Source organism: Struthio camelus, chromosome 21 (assembly GCF_040807025.1).
Source record: "Struthio camelus isolate bStrCam1 chromosome 21, bStrCam1.hap1, whole genome shotgun sequence".
Taxonomy (NCBI): Eukaryota; Metazoa; Chordata; class Aves; order Struthioniformes; family Struthionidae; genus Struthio; species Struthio camelus.
This window is the reverse complement of record NC_090962.1, coordinates 12,578,551-12,597,956: the sequence shown is the minus strand read 5'-3', so window position 1 is coordinate 12,597,956 and position 19,406 is coordinate 12,578,551. Positions and strand designations below refer to the sequence as shown.

The 19,406-nt window shown below is 49.4% G+C and overlaps 2 protein-coding genes across 9 annotated transcripts in view; both read left to right on the top strand.

The window, feature by feature from the left end:
* Nucleotides 1–184: 184 nt before the first annotated feature.
* C21H1orf50 (chromosome 21 C1orf50 homolog) lies at nucleotides 185–4,818 on the top strand. Its single transcript, XM_068915863.1, has 4 exons — nucleotides 185–358; nucleotides 1,133–1,219; nucleotides 2,681–2,812; nucleotides 3,860–4,818. Exons 1-4 carry the CDS (start codon nucleotides 209–211, stop codon nucleotides 4,040–4,042), a joined length of 552 nt encoding a protein of 183 aa, XP_068771964.1. The 5' UTR covers nucleotides 185–208; the 3' UTR covers nucleotides 4,043–4,818.
* A 2,866-nt stretch (nucleotides 4,819–7,684) lies between these two features.
* CDC42 (cell division cycle 42) overlaps nucleotides 7,685–19,406 on the top strand; it is a 30,299-nt gene continuing 18,577 nt past the window's right edge. For 2 of the 8 annotated variants that reach the window (XM_068915855.1, XM_068915860.1), the window contains exon 1: nucleotides 7,685–7,805. The gene's annotated coding sequence lies outside the window, so the exon portion shown is untranslated. Of the gene's footprint in view, nucleotides 7,846–8,123; nucleotides 8,350–12,164; nucleotides 12,258–14,838; nucleotides 15,017–16,756; nucleotides 16,833–19,406 lie in introns of those variants that run through there. The other 6 variants (XM_068915856.1, XM_068915862.1, XM_068915857.1 and 3 more) reach the window with 6 other exon arrangements.

Below are 19,406 nucleotides of genomic sequence, written 5' to 3'. Positions count from 1 at the left end.
CAGAAGGCGGACCACGCCCACCCCACCCAGCGAGGCCACGCCCAGCGGGATGGCTCCCGCCCCCCCCTCCGGCTCTTCCCGCCGGTGGCCTCGCTCACCGCGTCATCCCGCCAATCAGCAGTCGGCCCCGCCCCCTGCCGCCATCCCGCCCCCCTGGCGCCGCGCGGCCCCGCCCCGCGGCGGAAGGGGCGGGGCGAGGCGCGGCAAGATGGCGGCGGCGGGCGGCGCGGAGCCCGGTGGTGGCGGCGGTGGCGCCGCCGCCGCCGCGGGTCTCGCCTTAGTGGAGGGCGGCGCCGGGCGGGCCGCCCGCGTCGGCGACCCGGGGGACCTGGTGGCCTTGGCCCGGCAGGTGCAGCAGGTGAGGGCCCGGGGCGGCCCCGGTGGGTGACGGGCGGGCGGCGGCGGCGGCCTCCGGAGCCTCCCGAGCGCCCTGCCGCCTCCCCGGCCCGTCCCAGCGCTCCCCCAGTATGTCCCCGTGTCTTCCAGTTCATCCCGCTGTTCCCCCCCCCCCCCGGCACGGTTCAACGCCTTCCGTTGCCTCCCAGTATGTCCCAGTATCTTCCACTGCCCCCCCCCCCGGCGGCTCCCCGTGCGTCCTACTGCCCCCCTCCAGTATGGCCCCATGCCTCCCAGTGCCCCACGGTACCTTCTCGCGTCCCCGTGCGTGTCCCGCCGTCTCCCAGTCATTCCAGTGTGCCCCAGTACCTTCTGCTTTCCCTCAGGCTGCCCCAGTATGTCCCAGTGCCTCCCAGTATGTTCTGCCCCGCCCCACTATGTCCCCATGCCTCCCAGTGCCCCACAGTACCGTCTAATGTCCCCACGTGTGTCCCAGCATGTCCCAGTACCTTCCGATGTGCCCCGCTGTACGCCTCCCAGTATGTCTCAATACCTCCTAGTGCACCCCAGCGCCTCCCAGTACGTCCTGCTGCCCCCCTCCCAGTACGTCCCGGTGCCCCCCCAGCAGCCGGGCCCTGCTCCTCAGCCGTCACCCCACCCACCCAGGGTGCACGCCCCGTGGGTCGCCCAGCCGGGCGCAGGGCTCCCCGGCCCCGTCGGTCCCCTCCGGGCGCCGGCGGGGCCCCAGGGGACGCGGCTGCCCCCTGCGCTGACCGAACCCCGCTCTTCCTCGCAGGCGGACGACTTCATCCGAGCGAACGCCTGCAACAGGTTGACCGTCATCGCCGAACAGATCCGGCACTTGCAGGAGCAGGCTCGGAAGGTGAGGGCGCAGCCGGCGGCGCGAGGCTCGCCGCCTCGGCCTCCTCAGCCTTTCCGGCCGTTCGGCAAGAAACCTTCTCCCTCCTGCGCTGAACAGCCGCCTGCGTTTAATACGGGTGTTTCCGGGGTAGCGCTGTACGTGACGCGCTCTGCAAGACCAGGGCTGTCTGGTGCTCGGTTTTGTCTTCCCTGTGTGGGCTTGCCCCCGTTCTGGGATTTTGACAGGGAAGCCAGCGATAGCCGGGCTAGGCGAAGAAGGCAGGATGAAGTGGGTATTTGTACGCTAGCTGCAAGGAGAACGGGAGGAAGATGAGCGTTCTTCTAATCACGCTCTTCATTGCAAGAGGTCTGGGAGGAAGTGTGGCCTGGATGTGAATCATTGCCAGAAGCCAAGTAGAGAAGATTCAGTGGCGAGATAGAGAGGGTTTGTTGTCTGGTATCGGCTGGGGATAGGGGATGCTTCTGGGTTTTTTCCCCTAGTCCTCTGCACATCAGTGAGGACTTCTTTTCACGTGGATGATCATCTTTCACAAGAAGGGTGGGAGCTGACGGCTAGTCAAAAGCAGCTCCGGCGTCAGGAGAGATTGACTTTGGGCTGGCTCGGGACAGGAAACTCCTGTCCCCATAGTTCGTGGGTCGTGCTCTTGGGAGCACTTGGCAGAGCAGGGTGACTGCAGCCATCTGGATGGTCACCCTGAGACAGGTCTGAGCCCCTGGGAGAAGTGAGCTGTTATCTAGCGATGGCCGGATCTCGGCTTTCCAGTTTGTCCCAGCTCGTTTTCTTGAGCAGGCAGCTCCAGGAGCAAGCCTTACCGGGGCTGATTGTCCTGTTTGGCTCTGGCTTCGCCTTTGGTGGTGAAATCACAGCGCTTGAAATCTGGAGTCAAAAATATATCTTTGAATGGGAAGGGATCTGCTGGTCACTGTGACTGGCCCGCTGCCATCAAGGCAGCTGTGTCATGTAATCCCTTTCGTTAACTGGTGAAGCCAGAGCTGTGGAGCAGTCAGCTCATGGAGCCAGGGAGCTGAATTCCCCTTTGTTTGCTGGGGGAGATTTGCTATGCCTTCCCAAGGGGACCTCAGCAGGGAAGCCCAGGGATGCGGTGGTGGCTCTGTGCGGAGGAGCAGAACGGATCCAGCAGCCTGTGGGGTCAGGCAGATGTGAACATGGGGCTGCAGTGAAGCTGTGATGGAGGGTTTGTTACTGCTTGGAGATATCTCTACTTCTGTGAAGGGATGCAGGAGCTCTGAGGTCCAGATAAGCGGGGGGAATCTGCAGGAAAAATTGCCTCCTCAGAAAGCATCTACTTCCTGGGGCAAATACACATGTGCTGCATGAAGCTAGCCTTGTGCTGTGGAAGGCAAAGCCTGTGTGTCAAGCAGTGTGCCTCAGGCTTGGACTGAAAGGGCATAGTGTGTTGTGGTTTTATTTCACGTGTGGACATCTTACATTTGTTTTTAGGTCTTGGACGAAGCTAACAGAGATGCTGATCTGCACCACGTGGCCTGCAATCTTGTGAAGAAGCCAGGAAACATCTACTACATGTATAGGCGGGAGAGTGGCCAGCGATACTTCTCCATCCTGTCTCCTAAGGTGGGCGATAACAGCCTCTGAGGAAGCAGGGAAGGGAAAAAACAACATGCTTGGGCACTTCTGGACCTCAGGCAAAAGTACTGGGCTTGGTGAGGGGTGTTTGCTGGTACTTGTTCAATTGGTGGAGTTTTTTGTCCTTGATTAGAGTTACTCTGCTAGCGTAAGAGTGATATCATGAAGCTCTCTTAGCTCTCAATAGAAAGTGAGCAAGAAAACCTGAATTCTGCCTTTTGGTCCTGGCAGTTCTTTGTCTGGAGGTAACAAACTGCAAACATGCCCTGGGCCTTCTCTGTAGGCTGTTCCAGTGCGGCCACCTGGCAACGCTCTCCTCAGATGCTTCAGCCCAATGGTTGAGTTTGTTTGCAGTCTGGTGTTTTGTTTCTATGAGAAACGAGGACCTCTGCACCCTTGAGTGTTGGGGTTGGTCTTGGAGAACCGGTCCTCCATCCAGGCTATCCATTTTCTCACGAGTAGGTTGGACGCTCCAGAGCCAGGTCCTTAATGATGAAATGAAGGACTGTAGTGACCTCTGTGCCCTGCTGCCATCCTCAGATTATGGCTAGAAAGGCGCCACAGCTCCGTCACTAGTTGTGGGTCACTTTTCCGTTCCGTGTCCAGCTGAGACCAAAGATCTCAATCCACCTCTGGTGGGCTAGCCCGGTGTGGGCTGCCCTCCCTGAGAGAGTGGGCAGTTCCTCTGAAGTGTCCAGGTAAGAGCTCAAATGGGCGCTTGAAGCAGATTTTAATACTCTATAAAGAGAACAGAAAGCAAAGCACTGAGCCGGCTGGAGGAACTGGGCAGGGGACAGGCTGATAACCCGTCCCCAAACCTCCCCACGTCAGCAGTGCCGTAAGTCAGCCTGGTCTCGGACTCAGGATAGCTTCATCCTGTTTTTAGGTTAGAAAATGAGACAGCTGTGTGTAACTGGGACTGCCTCAACAGTGGTATGGCAATCCGGCACGGGTAGAGAGGCCAAAAGACAGCCAGCATAGCCTGGCCCCGAGGGAAACAAGAGTTGTGACGTGAATCTGTCCTCTCTCCTCCAGGAATGGGGGACCAGCCCCCACGAGTTTCTCGGCGCCTATAAGCTCCAGCACGACATGTCCTGGACTCCCTTTGAGGACATCGACAGGCGAGATGCTGAAATAAACATCCTGGACAAGCTGCTGAGCCAGCAGGCAGCGCTGCCTCCGTGTACAGAGCCCAACTTCCAGGGTCTCACCAAGTGACGTGAGCCGCCGTGACCGTACAGGACCTCTGAGCAGAGCCCCTGCGAGAGGACAGGCCGGCTGTGCCCGAACGCTGCCGAAGGCGGGGCAAGGAGAGAGATCCAGAAATGAAAACGCTGCTGCCGCCGATACTTGCGCTGTACTTTAATGAGACTAATTCCAAAATCAGCCTTACTGGATTTTCTGGTAATCGAGTAATTTCTTTCTTTGACTCGTGCCAAGCTCTAGCGAGAGGCAGATATCAGATGGAGTCAGTCCAAGAGGGCTTGGGGCAAAAAGCAAAATCACTTGACGCAGATGTGATAGCGCTATGAAATACGTCCTGCCTGTCCAGCCACGGTGTACGACTCTGCGTCTTGCGCTAGGTAATCATTTCAGGGCTGGGTTTCGGCCCTGATGAAAAAGCACATATTTAGGAAGCCCTCTGGCCGGGGAAGAGCAGTTAAAGCCCCATGCAGAAGGGTGTGTTGTGAGCTGAGCCTATGGGTCTCTCCCAACAGCGTTCAAGAGCCTGTGACTTCCATATGAGGTGCCCTGGAGCTCTCCTGGCTGGGAAGAGCATCCTCAAAAGGACCACGCAAGCTTCAGGCCCTTGGCCTGGCTGCTGAGGGTTGGAGCAGGCTGTGCGCTCTTTGAAGGACGGGTTTCCATTGGCTTCAGCGGCTGAGCTGCCAGGGAGTGACGGGGAACGTGCCGGGCCCTGCACTCTTGTTTTATGTTGAGTGTGGCTGTGGCAGAGCACTGGAAAAAATGAAATAAATCTTATCTTGATCTCACATGTACTGCCGTGACGGGCCCGGTGTCCTGTTTGCATGGCTGACGTCCCTTCTCCTGCTGTACCAGGGAGGCTCGCTGGTGTCTCTCTGTCTTGCGCCGGGTGCTGGGGAGATGCAAAGATCAGCGCTCTTGAGAAGATGCCCTCCATCCATCCAGGCATGTAGATGCCGTGGGGGTGCAGGGCTCCTTGGGGGTCTCTCTTGCTCCGGGTCTTGCCAGCAGGAGAGCAGCTCTCCCTCCAGTTTAGTTTCCCTTCAGCAGGGGACAGCCTCTCCTTCGGCTTCCAGCCTGCATGCGCTGTGGCAGGCTTTTCTTTTCTTGCCTTGTGCTTTCTCTTCCGGGTGCAAGTGCAGTCCCCCCCTCTCTGAGCTTGCCTTTGAGCTTTGCAGTTTTGCCCTCTGGCTGTTGCAAGATCAGCAAATCCTGGCTGAGGAGCTGCAAATCGCCTCCCGAACACCCGGTTTTACCGGCCGTGGCTGCCGGCAGCGCAGCTCCTCCGGCCTTCCCAGGTGAGGCAGTCATATTCACTGCAGCCTCCGCAGCCTCCACTACCTGTAACCCTGCGTTACCTAAAGGCAGATTTTTAGCTGGCAGATTTTTAGCTTTTCTGCCCCAGCGAGAGGCATGCGCCTACTCGTTCGGGATCGCTCTCTTCTGGCCCTCGCACCCCTGGCATGCCCTGGGAGTCAGGACATGCAGCCTGCTCAGCTCTCCTGGTGCCGCCTCGATGCTGGAGATGATAAAGACCATCTGTCCTGGAGCAAGTCTCATTCCTGATTTCTCGATGGGGGGCCGACTCCTATTTCATCCCACAGCCGTGTGTGCTGGGAGCCATCCTGGCTGCTTGGATCCGACCCACCAGAAGACGTCCCGGTCCTGTGGAGGGATGGGAGGTTTGAGGCTGAGCTCCCCGACAGCCCGAGCGTTTTCTTTCCTAGTTTTTTCCCCTTCCAGCTCTGCCGGATGCAGCAGCTCAGCCCCATCCTTCTCCGGTTGAGTCTTTGGTTGGCAGAAACCTGGTCCTCGGAGTTGATGCGGGACTTTTCGAGGAGGTTTTCCCAGCGCACCCCTCCCTCACTTAGAGCACTGAGCAGATAAAAAGCAACGTATTATTATTATAAGAAAGATCAGGGTATAATTAATTCCTTATCAAGTGGCAAGTGCCTAATTGGATGGGGCTTTTTCCCCCCCCTTGTTGCATAGCCCCAGGCATTATTTTACTGCATGTTATTAAATCTCAACTTGGAAGGTAGAAAGTTAATTACTGCATGGGCTTTTCCACAGTGCTAATTACAGCAGCAGCAGAGATCTCCATGTGTGCTGATTTACGCTCCTCTGGGAAGAGGTATTCCTGCCCCAGTTTTATTTCTGTGACAGCGATCGTTTTTCATCATTAAAATCCGTACGGTGACGTACACGTACGAGGGGATTGGGGTGATGCCCTTCGTAGCTGCCGAGCCTGTGATTTTACAGGCTGGCTTTTGGCCGTCTCGGCGGGCGGCCGCTTTCATCTAATCAAAAGCAAAGAGCTGGAAGGACGTCAGAAGTACCGAAAGATAAGTCAAGAGATGCTTTTACGCAGCCCGTCCTGGGGGAAAAGGGCGAGCAGGGGGCCGCTGGCAGAAAAGTGGGACGTGCCGATCTCGAGCTTCCTGCAGCGCTCGCAGCCGAGGGCCGGTTTTTGTCCCAGCGTCGCCCAGCGCCTGAACCAAACAGCGCGTGAAAACGGAGAAGCCGGCCCTGCCGAAACCACGGGAAGAGCTCCGGGGAGGATTTCCCTAGGCGTTTCCAGGCTCGCGATCTCATCCGCTCGGCTCGACCTCTGGCAAGCCGTTTCCTCGCCGCCTCTTTGGGTCGAAGGGGTAGGAAGCATCAAAAATCAGCCGGGAGGAGCGGGCGGGATACCGGTGCCAAAGGGAAGAGGCCTGAGCTGCCGGCACGCTAGGGGTTGGCCCTGTCTTGCTCCTACGCGTGCCCCCCCGCCTTTGATTTGGGCGAACGCGTGCCGCCTTCCTCGCTCCGAGGAGCAAACCCGCGGGTAAGGAGCGAACGGGGCGGCAGGCGTTGGTGACTCACGTCGGAAAACCTCGCCGAAGGTGGGCTGGGGATGTGGGTTTTTGTTTGGTTTTTTGGCACTTCTGCGAGCAAAGAAACTATCGGGCTGCGTTTCAACTTCGAAAAGGCCCTTTTCAGCCCGCCTTGTCGTCGCTGCGGGATCTGAACGAGAACGGCCCGGCGCCTACGTTTGCTGGCTCTTAGGGATGCCGCGAGCCTTGTTGCCTTCTCCTGGTCCTGAGCGGGGGGGTTTATTATTTATTCGATGGTAATAAACGGTGCTGAGAGCGCGGGAAACGTCCGTCTGATGTGATAAAACCGGTTCAGCTCTTGTCTGCAGCCTTCGTTGGATTGCACGTTTTGCAAAAGCACAGAAGCGGGGCTGGGCGCCGCAGGCTGAACCCGCCCCACGGCAGTGGTTTTCAGCCTCGCCAGATGGTTTTCGGCCGCCCCCCACCCCCGTTAGGGATTTTGCGCCGCCAGCTTCCTCCCGCTCCTTCCACGTTGCCTACTCGAGCCGCGGTGCGAGACCCGGCTTTCGGGCCGGTTTAAACGCTTTCGGGCGTTTAATTCATCTAGACAAGTTTCCTCTTTCAGCCAAAACGGCCAGGTTGCGAGTCCCGCCACCGGGCCGCGTGCACGGCGCTGCAGGCCCGGGGCCGGGGTCCTATCGCCACCAAGACCAAGCTCCGGGCCGCTCCGCTCGGCCCCGGTGCTCGGCGCTGCAGGCGGCGGCGCGCGCGCGCGCGCCCGCGGCGGGGCGGGGCGGGGCGGGGGGGCGGGGCGCCACCTCCCCCTCCGCCGGCTCGGCGGCGCCCCGCCTCCCCGCCCCGCCCCGCCCGGTGCGTGATGACGTCAGCGGCGGCGTGCCCCTGTGCCTGAACGGAGGAGACCCCGCAGCGAGCTGCCAACGCCCGGCGGAGACTCTGAGGTGAGAGAGAGCGCGCGGCGGGCCGGGCGCTGCCGCTACCGCGACACCCCCCCCCCCCCCCGGCGGACCGCCGACCCCCCCCCCGACCTCTTCCTCACCCCCCCCCCAAATCCTTTCCTCGTCCGTGCGGGCAGCACCCGCTGCCGGGCTGCGGGCCGGGCCCGGCCGTGCGGGGAACCGCCCTGCCGCCGCCCGCGGGCGGTGCGGGGGGCTCCCGGGCCGCCTCGTCTCCCCTCCCCCCCTCCCCTCAGGGCAGCGGTGGGGGGGGAGGGGCGGCCGTTGGCAACGGTCGGGCGCGAGCGCCTTTGGGGGGGGGGGAGGGGCGGCGGCGCGGAGCCGCGCGGGGTTGGGGGGGGAGGTGAAGGGAGCGCTTGTGGATAGGGGGGAACCCTCCCCGGTAAAAATAAATAAACAACGAATAAAAGCGAAGGTTGGTCCGCGCTTGTGGGGTGCAGAGGGTCGGCCCTGCCGGGAGCGAGCAGCGCTGAAGCGGTTCCCGAGATGCGGCTCGGCTGTGCCTAACGCTGGAGGTAGAGCGCAAAAAGTGAGCTGCGGCCCGGGGAGGAGTTGGGAGGCGCTCCCTGGCTTTTTGTCTCCCTGGGTGCTGGGTCATCGGTTTGCCTGCCGGCCATCCTGGGCTTGTCGTTGTAGCCGTGCCGACCGGTGTCGCTGTTTTGGCCTGGGGTGGGAAGCCAGGGTGACGGTGAGGGTCGCTGCGAGGGCGCACCCCTTCCTCCGAGTTATCAGCTCCTTGCCTGTAAACTCCTGCAACAAGTCACCTTTTCCCTCGCTGCGCTTAAAAGCGTCCTATCGTGGCTTGTTAGTAATCTCCCTCATAAGTAGGCAGGCAACCATGGGAGGACGCTAGTGTAGTCAGGTAGCGCGGAGGTAAATAACCAGCGTTGTGAAACGGGTGCTTCGTGAAGGATTGCAGAATGGCCAGAAATCGCGTTGCCTTGTCTGTGTGGCTACTGCAACCAGTAGAGCCAGAGCAGCTTTGCCCTGCTCTCTTGACAAAAGCATGGTGAAGACAAGGCCTTAATGAGGAGGCCATGTTAGATGACAACTGTGTAGGCAAAAGTAGTTCAGTCTGGCCATCTGTGGCTGTCTTTGTCTCAGGTTCATCTGCGAATGTTTCCTCGCTCTAGAAAAGGAGGTGTTAACTGTCTGTATTCCAAGTGTTAAATTGCAGTGGCCCACACGCCCTTTTCTAGAGGGGAATTAAAAACCTGGATCAAGCTTCTCCTATTGCTAATTGGAATAACTCGGCAAAGTACTTAAAGCTTGTCTCTTTCAGTTAGTAAAAGACTCTTATGTAAAAATAACTTTAGGTAGAAGGCTTTTGTATTCGGACAGCTACGTGTGGAAAGTGTGGTGTTCTGCTTTATAAAGTGCTCTTTTTTGTTAGCTTACAGTTATGGGAATGTATAGGCAAATGCATATTTGAAAGAAATCTTATGGGTATATGTAAGGCTTGAATCAATATATTGGTAACTGTAGAAACGATTCTGTGTGTTCAAACTGTTCAATTATTATATGCTTTAGTAATAATGAGGCAGAGCATTTTTAAGTCTTGGCAAGAAATAATAACTACCACTGTGCAAGATAAAACATGTTCACGGTTTGCTAGCTTGTTCTGGACAGAAATTTTAATTGTTAGATTTATGTACTTTGAACTTGGTTATTCATGATCTGTGACTGATGCTTTTAGTTAGCGCGTTATACGTCCTGCTTTGGTGGTGTTTGTTGGCCTGAAAATGATGGCTGATTTGGGGAAGTTTAGTGTATTTGCAGTGTTAATATAGAAGTGTTCTGTAAATCCTACCGTGTCGGAGTACCCAAAAGGGGAACTGTAGATCTACTAAAAGAACAACGGTAAATGGAAATGGAGTACATCTGAAGCTCCTAGGGATTTCCCTGATGAGTGTGCAACTGTGATTTTCTTAACTTTCCTGTAAAACATGTGCAAGGTCGCTGTTGAATGCAGCACTAAGTAGACCTGCAGTCCTAGTATAAAAGTTCCTTTTGGTTGAAACGCAGCTGTAGTACTAAAATAAATCTCAAAGGCTTGTGAGCATAGACAAATAGACATTTAGTTAAAGCTTTTTCAACAGCTGTCTGTTGCACCAGAAATTTCAAAGTTCATTGAAATTATTGGTATAGTTGAGTCGCAATGCTCCTTCTGGGAACTCATACTGAAACATGCATCACTGCAGTTTAGATATGTGTGTAACCCGTTTTGCTCTAGAATGTGAGTGTTCACAGCTTTTAAAAAATATCTGAACTTCTGCATTTTAGCCCCCTCTTTCCTCTGCCTGCCTCTTGTGGTCAGACAAACTTTCACTGTGTCGTTAAGCTAGATCTTACGGTTTTTCAGTGTCCCTAGCTTCTGCAGTAGCAGGCTTTGTGAAGAAATTGCAAGGGGATGTTGTTATCCTCACTTTTGAGGCTTAATTCCCCCTGGGGAAAGTAGAATACTTCTTTTTGTACAAGATTAGGGTGCTGCCAAATTAAATGGGTGTGAAATTGATTTTTAGTACGCCAGGTAGCAAGAAACCCTTCTTACCCACTTAGCGTACTGCAGGCTTCTAGCTTGGCTCCTGTCACCTCTCTATGTTAAACACATGACAAAAAAAAATTTAAGTATTTAATATATGACAAATAACTTCTTGACAAGGTAAGTTTTTATGCTGAGGCTTTAAAGAAATTTAAAGTAGGTAGACTTCAGAAAGTTGTCCTCGTTTAACGAGGTGGACATCAAGCTTCCTTTAAGCTCTGTTGGAAGCTCATACGTAACATTAGCTAAGGACATCCATCAGAAAAGATTGCTGCTGGAATTGGTATATGAGACATTTTTGCAGAGTATTTCAGAGGGCTAAAACTTGACCTGAAATTATTCCTCCCTGAATGTGTGCAGCCACCTGTAGGTAGTCCCTACCTGCCTTGAAAAACTTTTCTGGAGTCCGTGCTATATCTTTATGGTAGTATGCAGATAAATACCTGAAATCAGTTAGAGGAAGCAAGAAAGCGGTAGAACTGGAATTAAGGCAAGATGTTTTGAGGTTCTGGTCGTGTTTCCTGTAGGTTGTTGTTGGATGAAAGAGCTGGGTTTGCTTGCCCGTTCCTAAGTATGCAGTAAAATTAAAACAGTGAATGCGAGAAGCAGAGTTTCAGCATGGTTGCCATGTAGTTGATCTCTGTAATTTTCCTTTCCAGTTCCGGTTAATGGTTTTATGTGTGTGTTTTAAATCATCAAAATAGTATTTGACCTGTTTTCTCATCTGTAGGTAAATTAGCTGTCCTTTTCTTGAGAGGGAATGACTTTTCCTCTAAACAAGTGACTCTTTATAAAGAGAAAATGAAGGATCAGTTTTGCAAAAGCTTTTAAGAGCTGTTGTTCTATTTTTAAGCTGTCGTGCTGTTAGTTCACTCCATTGCTTTGAGCGTTATGCCGTAATTCCTAGCATGAAAGATGCTCTCACCTGTTCTCTGGGTAAAAGAGACAAATACAGTGCTTCAGAAAGAGGCATGTGTTACGGAAACCAAGCAGCATCCTCTGAGCCTTTCTGCCTGAAAGTGGTGTGAGGATACCACATTCTTCTGTGCTTGTGGTCAGACTGCATGGTATCTGCATGTCTTCTAAATGCTGACCAAACTATGGGATGGTGAAGATTCTTCTGTGAAACCATTTACAGTGTTAATGCAAACCTCAGCATGTTTAGTGGGGAGCAGGAATAATGAAGGTCCAGAAGTGGACTGTTGGGTACAGCTAGAGGAGATTATTTTCACTTGTGGTGCCATGCTGGTAGTAATGGCTATAGTTGCTTGCATTAGCTTGATTTGAAACAACGTTTTTTTTGAACTGCTCGGTTCTTGTCAAGTTGAAAGATGCTATGCCATGTTTTTGGCCAATGAGCGCTGTTTTGGAAAAAATGACAAAAAAATGCATCTGCAGTTTTGAACGTATGGAAAAAGGCACCTGCTACTTTGAAAACTGTTTGCATTGGGTCAGTTATGGTCTGTGAACAACTGAACGTAGAGAGTTGAGTAGGCCTTGTTGTGGAAAGTTTACGTCTTGGTTTTGGATTTGATGGGAGACGTGCTTTCGTTGCAGTTCACCCTCTGTGCGTTTGGAACAGTTAGCTTGAGTTTGGTGATTTCAGTGCTAGTGGAGCACTGCAGATTTAAAGGCTTAGTTCCTGAATATCTGTAGAGGGACTCCCGGAAGGATCCTGTTCTATTTCCTAGTTGGGGTGGAGTGTGTATGGGGGGGTGTTACTTTGTCTTGACTGGCACCTGCATTTACCTGCTGCTGGAAAACTGCCCATTGTCCAACAGGCTTTTCATCTTGCTGTCTAGGCCACCATCAATCCTTGCAGTGCTGGTGGTTTGCCTTTGCTGCTGTACAAGGGAAGGGTGGTTCCAGCTGCTCTGGTTCCTTCCTGTGGTTAGGTAAGTGCTGTGAAACCTGTGTTTCTTCCGTTCTGGATTTAGCTGGTTTTCCAGCTATTTTGTTAGCTTTAATAGATATACCAAGGTAGCTCAGTGTCAGGGAAAAGTCTCTTTTGGAATGTTTTTAATAAAGCTTTATTTCCTTAATCCTTAGTATGTTGCTAATAGGCCTGAGCCAAAACATGATGTTTTCTTAAGACACCCTTTAGGAAGTCTGTGTGCATGGAGCACCAGCAGCTATCCCATTCCCTGGCCATAATGGGAATGAAGAGTGGTTGCAGTTTATGCATGTAGGGTAACTTCCACTATGCAAAAATGTGCCTTGAAATAGAGGAACTTCTGCCTGTGGCCTGTTTTACCTTTGGCCAACTACAGTTAATAGAGAAACACTGAGACTGGTGTGCATAGGGATCTGTTAGTATGTGCCCATGGTAATAGGTAGAATACGGCTTGTGTTCTTAAATGTTAGCAGTATGAAACTAAGTTAATCCAGATGGGTCTTTTTAATGTGGTATTAAAGTATTGAACAGGGTTTTGTTGCATGGCAGAGTAAAACAGCTTCCTGTAGGGTATAAAAGTTTTGAGTCAAGAGTAATAATTTAAGGCAAAATGCCTTTGCCGGAAGAGGACTTAAAATGTAAGCACGTTCACTTCTCTGTGGTAGCTCTGGGGGTGGGTTTTCCTGCTTGTAACAACTGGTTCTGACAGACAGGGTAACTTTAACCAGAACAATAACTAAGAACTCTATAACAAACTCAACAGAAAAAGGCAAAAGCATTCCGTGCAATGAAGTGGGTTAGATTTGGCAATGTCCGTGGTAAAAACACGTGAACAAACGCAAGCACTGCTGCTGTCGCACAAGTTAAAGCTGTTGTGTGGTGAGCCCGTTCATACTCTGACCAGGCTTCATGGGCTTGCTTTCAGTGTACCTAGGACGAAAATGCAATGATATGGCTATCCTCTTCTCTCTCTTTTTTTTTTTTTTTTTTTTTGTTCATGTTGTAGAGCCTGAAGCATCTGAAATGCTACTTATACTTTAGATTCAGATTTTTAAAATCCACCCTACCTCCTCAGTTGTCTTCCCTTTCTATCTTTTTTGGTGTTTCTAGTTTACCGGTTTGTTGTGGAGAGTTGTACAAAGTAGCTGTCACCTCTTACATAGAGGACTTAACAAAAAAACCAAATTGCTTGTAGGTGTAGAAAATATCAGTTGATATGAGATAGTTGTATTTGGATAAGAAATTTTGTACTTCTCCCTTGCTGTTTCAAGCTAACTTATTCAGAAATGATTGCTTCAAAACACCGCTGTGGGACCTCAGCAGGAGAAACGTTTGGATATGCAAGCTCTGTAAACTGGCGTTAGGGATCTTGGGACACCTGTACCTTAAATACAGGTTTCTGTAAGGACAGCAAATTTTTTTTTTTTTTTTTGTGGGTTTATGGTATGAAAACAGTTTGAGAGCTAAATTAGGTCTGTCTTGGTGCCAGACCAAGCTATTTTGGTGATAAGTTTAGCATCAGCTCCGATGTCTCCTGAGACAGCTTGCTGTTGTGGGCCTACTTGAGGGTTTCCCGTTCTTGTGCCTAATACTAGGTCGAGATTGTAGGTGTGCGTAAGCACGTGAGAAGGGGATTGTCAGTGTGCTTTGTTGCTATGATTCCTCTTAACTTCTGATTGAGGCTAGCAGACTGGGATTCTGTAGATAATGACAGATGCTGGATTTTTACCAGAGTCTTATGTTAGTCTTTGATTCAGCTTTATAGTATAACTCAGCTTTTTTGGACTGTATGTCTCATTATTAGACCACTTACATATCAAATAAATAGCAACGCTGTTTTTAGAGAGAGTTCTCCCTTGTGGAGTTCAAATTCTGGGATAGTATTTAATGGTTTGTCTAAATAAGTGGCAGATGGGGGGAAAATTATCAAAGAGAAGGATATCTTGTCAAGACCTTGAAATGGCATGGTAATACCTACAGGCTTGTTTCATAAGCAGGTCCCTCCTGCTCTTTGCAGGCTTTACCCTGAACTTTGAATTGCCTTATTCTAAGGGAGTGCAGCTATTGTACTGGTTTGTAGCTTTACTTTTTTTTAATTTTTCCCCTCCAGCTGTTTAAGAAATTAAATACCCAAGACTTAAGCTGAACTTGGAACCTTTGGGAGCAAGTGTAGGCCTTTGTGTGTATACCTTGTGTGCCTGCAGTAGTCTGAGCTGTGGACAGGCAATTTCAGGCCCCAGGTGGTTCAGAGCATAAAATGTAATCTTATAAATTCCACTTACCACGTCAGTAGCCTAGAAGTGGCAAGTGAACGTCTTCTGGAGTCAGATCATCCTCTGAAGAAAGGTTCCTAGCAAGCTGGAAGGTGAAAACTGAGCTGTGATCTGGAAGATTTAGATGACTTGGCAAATGGCTGCTGCGCACCTGTAGGGAAAAATACCGTGGTGATACTGCTCTTGAAAGCAGTTTTGCTTTCTGTGACTGTTATGGTCTTTCTGGAGTTCAGCTCTTAATCAGAGAGCTGTTTCTGCTTGTGTTTCCCAGCTTATGCTTGCGACAGTATCGTTGTTATCAAGCAGTCCAAGGTCCTTTAACTGTAGTGTTGACAGCTAAACTCATGCTGCCTCTGTGTTAGCCGTCTGATCTTTAAAGAGAAGTGGCACATCACGTGCTGAGAATCTCTGAGGTGGAGCAGTTGGTGCTGTTATACCAGGCTTGTAATGTAGTCATGCAATATAGTACCCTCTCTGCAGAATACTGGTAAGTGTCTCTGATGGGGAATGCTTCCTTGCTCGATTCATAGCACCTGGCTATGCCTTGTGCCTCTGATTTGGGAGGCTCACTGTTGCTTTAAAAAGCAAAAACGTTACCTTGTGGTGGAGGTAGAGCAGGTGGCATAGGGGAAGGATCCCTCTGTTGTGCGAAAGAGTAGTTTCCCAGTCTTGTGTGATGTGCCTTAAAGTGGGTGTGATTCATCTAGGAACAAATTGTTAAATACGTGTCTAAGTAAATGCAAGTATTTTTCTTTTATTCTTCTTTTCCATGTAAGATATGGACTGATTGTAGCTTGGGTAAAGGGGTAAAAGTGGATAATGGAGGTCAGCATGAATAAAATCCTGTAACTATTGTTGTTCCTTTCATTGTGGACTCATGACTGCTTTGACCCCGGAGGAGTTGAATGGCTAACCTAAGTTTACTGTAAAACTGCACTGTTTGGAGAAAAGAAAAAATCTTCATGGCTTATTTTTAGTCTTCAGGAAATGGTTCTGCTTTTCTTGTTCTAGTGTGGACCAGGCGCTCAGAACAGGATCTGAAGCTGTGACAGACTGGTTAAGCTTAGATTTGCAAGTTAATGGTGTGTACTACAGAGCATCATGAAATGGGTTCTTGGTCATCAGCTGGCAGTTATCTGCAGCAAACTGAGCTTAGCCAGTACACGTGATGAAATGGTAGCGTTACAATACTGCATGAAAGAGGAAGTTGCGATGCTGCTGTGGCTTGACAGGAAACTAATACAGGATGTGCAGACAGATTTGACAGCTTGACTTCCTTTGGCTAGAAGAAATGTACACAGTTTAACCTGAAAAAAGACGTTAGTAGTTTAAAAGAAACTTCAGAAGCTTAAAGGCTTTTGGTTTCTATAACAATTAAGTTGCTTGTACTGCAAGAGTGAAGGCGAAGATAATGCAGATCCCTACTTCTTGGGTTAGTAGGGAGCACAAATTATGTGTGAAGACCCATAGAACGTTTTAACTACTCTGAATTGCAGGCAGGTCTTAAAAACTAAGAAGTTCCCATAGCAACATGACATTTCATGTGCTTGCCAATAAAATGGGAAAATTAGGGTAGTGCAAGAGGGACTGTGGCCCTCAGTGGCCAGATGTATCTGAAGTAGTGTTTCTCACAACGTGTGCTTAGTGAATGCGAGAGTGCTATAGGTATCACATAGATTCTCAGAGCAGGAAGGGCTGAAAAAATATCAGTGTCTTCTGGTGTATGCGCAGACCTGTGTGGAGAAAGTGCAAAATTTTCAAGTTTTCTTTGTAGATACAAAAATAAGCAGTCCTTCCTATTGCAATATTGTACTGGAGGTTTATTTCACTGTTCATTATAATACTTAAATCTCTGTTACCACTTTTGGGGATTAATCCTAAACGTACCCAGGTACAACCAGGCTTTAAAGCAGGCTTCTGTAAAATAGTCCTATTGCAGACTGAATAGGCCCATCTAATGAATTGGATCAAATTTAGTGGTCTTTGTAATCCACAGTTTCCAGGATGCTAGATCAAGTGCTACATACTATTGAATTCTGTGAAATCCCAGCAGTGTGATCATGTGTTGAACGAGGTAAAAAGCAACAGATCTTGAAAGTATGATCAGTTAACATGTGCCTCACGGAAGCATTAGGAATTTTGTGATGGGAATACCAAAGAGGACTGAAAAATCAAATCAATGTAGGTTTAAAAAAGTTGCCTTTTCTGCATTCTATTTCCAGTCTTTGTCAGGTCTCCTGTCTGGGGCTGGCCAGATGGCTCACAACTCTATGGCTTACTGTCTACTCACCGCACTCAATCTGGTATGATTTCACCACTTTCTGGTCTAATTCCCCCAGATATTCAAGGTTACTTGAAGTATTTTCCAGCCCCCCTGGGTGTTGTATGCATAAACTTTCTTATATTAGGTGCTTTAGCAAAGAAACCCCTTAACTTCTCTGTTTTCCCTTTACCAGTGTTTCAGTGTTTCGCTTGAGTAATTCCCTACTTGTATCCCACATTGGACTTTTGGACTTTTTTTTTTTTTTTAAAGTTTTCAGTGGTATATGTATATCTAAATGTCTTCCTGTGAAAGAGTACGCCCTGGCATAGTGAATCTAAGCCCTCTGACAGTGAGCTTGTTTTTTAGCTGTGTTGTGTTCTCTGCGCCTAACAGGTCCACGAAAAACTAGTTCATCCAGCTAATCTGGAAAGCCTTCTAATCCAAGTAAAGTAATTTATTGGTGGGAAAGTGGAGTTCTTGAATAAGACTATTCTATAGGAGGCCTATACTTAAGATTCTAAATCTATTTAAAAGTTGGACCACCACCTTTAAACACCATCTGTTTAAAAATGGGCCAACTATATATATATAAAAGTATATATAAAAGCTTTTTTCCTTTAGATATACTTGTATGAGTGTGGATGCCTCTTGATCTTTTACAGAAGTAACCTTGAAGTGTCTAGTGGGTTTCACTTCCATGTGGGAGGATTTAAATAGCTATGTGAGAGAAGTGGTAGTCACTTGGCCCGTAGAGAACTTGCAGTGGGCTGACTAATTTTTTTTTTTTTTAATGGGAAGTTGTTAATTTCTTTACTTAAAAAACCAAAACAAGCTACTTGTCCAGATCCTCTGTTGTGCAGTTAAGGGTGCTGCGCTGTACTCAAGTTCTTGCAAAGTACTGATATCAGAGTAAGGCCTAAGGTTATTTACACTCTCTTCTGTTTTCACTGCCAAAAAGCTTAAAGGATCAAGTCACCTGGCAGAGAAAGGGGCAGTGGAGTCTGATATGAGATCAGTTTTTTCCTCACGCTCAGTAACATGTAATGCAGGGTGATACACATTTGAATCAGAACGATAGGTATCACATTAACCCTTTGCTTTGGGAGTGAAGTTGAGGGTGCAGGGTGAGAGTAACAGTACCTTTGTATGAAATGCTTTTTATACTGCTGGTGTTCTGAATTGTACAGGACTAATGATGTAGATGAAGTTAATTGTTCATTGCAAGAATCAAAATTGGCTAATGCAAGCATATTGCAGTCTAAAGTGCAAAGCATATATATAGCTTGTATTTTTAATCTTTAGCTTAAGAATTTTTGACGTGAGCTCTTACCAGAATATAACAGCTTCTTTTGCAGAGCCAGTATGGCAGCTCTTGGCCACTTCACTTGGAAAGAGTGAAGGGTTGTGGGACAGACGTTTGATCTGTTGGGCTTTGTGGTATTTTGACTTAATTTTGTTACTGTGCACTTTATTTTTTGAACTCATTTCTCTAGAGAGCATTAAAAACTTCCTTTCTTATGATGGCATATGTGAGCTTCTCTTGTACTTGTGCATATACAGCATTCGAAGATTTATAGTTAATCATGGATTGATAAATTGTAATGGATAGGATGAGCTTCTGAGCTCTAGATTCTTCCATTTTGTGCACTTGCCAGCTTATGGAAAAGCTAACTTGAAGTAGATGCAAAGTAGATGCAAATTATGGGTAAACAAGGAAATGCATGTTCTTTTGGAGGGGGTGGGAGGGACCAGGAAGGTAGAGCAGGAAGAGATGGAAAGAATACCGAACAAAGGAGTCCTTCTCTGCTAGTGGGAGGACAGACTGGAAAGTGAGATTAGGTTCCCCCTAAGGGGTGGCCCCACGGGGTGCTGAGGCTGTAAGCACAGTGATGTGAACTTGAAGATGGGTATTCTCATTTGTTGTGATCACACCTGGGATGGCCAAGGATGGCAGGAGCAGAGATTTCTTGAATTTGGATGGGGTGGAGTAATGAGTATCAGTTGAAAGTGGAAAAGCATACAAGAAATGGATGGGAAATCCCATGTGGAAAGCTATTTCCTATTTCATTTGTTAACCTTGAAAGGAATTTCCAAAAGCTCTTCAGTCCTTGCTTGTGCCATGTAGCCACACAACTGAAAAGTTATTTTTGGGTCAGTCCCAAGCAAAAGGCAGATGATAGTGCCTTACTGAACAGGTAAGACTGGCAAGCTAGTGAGGCACACTAGTAATTAGGCCCGTTTTAAATTGGTGTGCACTTGAGTTGGTTAGTTGGACCCAGTGTCAGTTTTGAAAGCATAGCAGTCTGGTATGGCTACACAACTACATGCCTTACGCTTTCACACAGAACGGGAGAATCTTTTCCTGTGAAATTTTCTGTGCTGTATAGTTCAGACAACTCTTGCCATTTCTTGACTATGTTTTTGGTGTATCCCCTTTGCATTATTTTCCCAGTATGTAAACACAGGCAGTTATTTCTACTGTGTTACAGTATCGCTTGCACAGCAGCATTGGTGAAGTTAGTATGCTGAGCTGCATTTGACTCCTCATTTGTGCAATCAGTCCTTCTCCCTTGAAAGGAACAAACTCTCTTTAAAATCTGCTTAACAGATTACT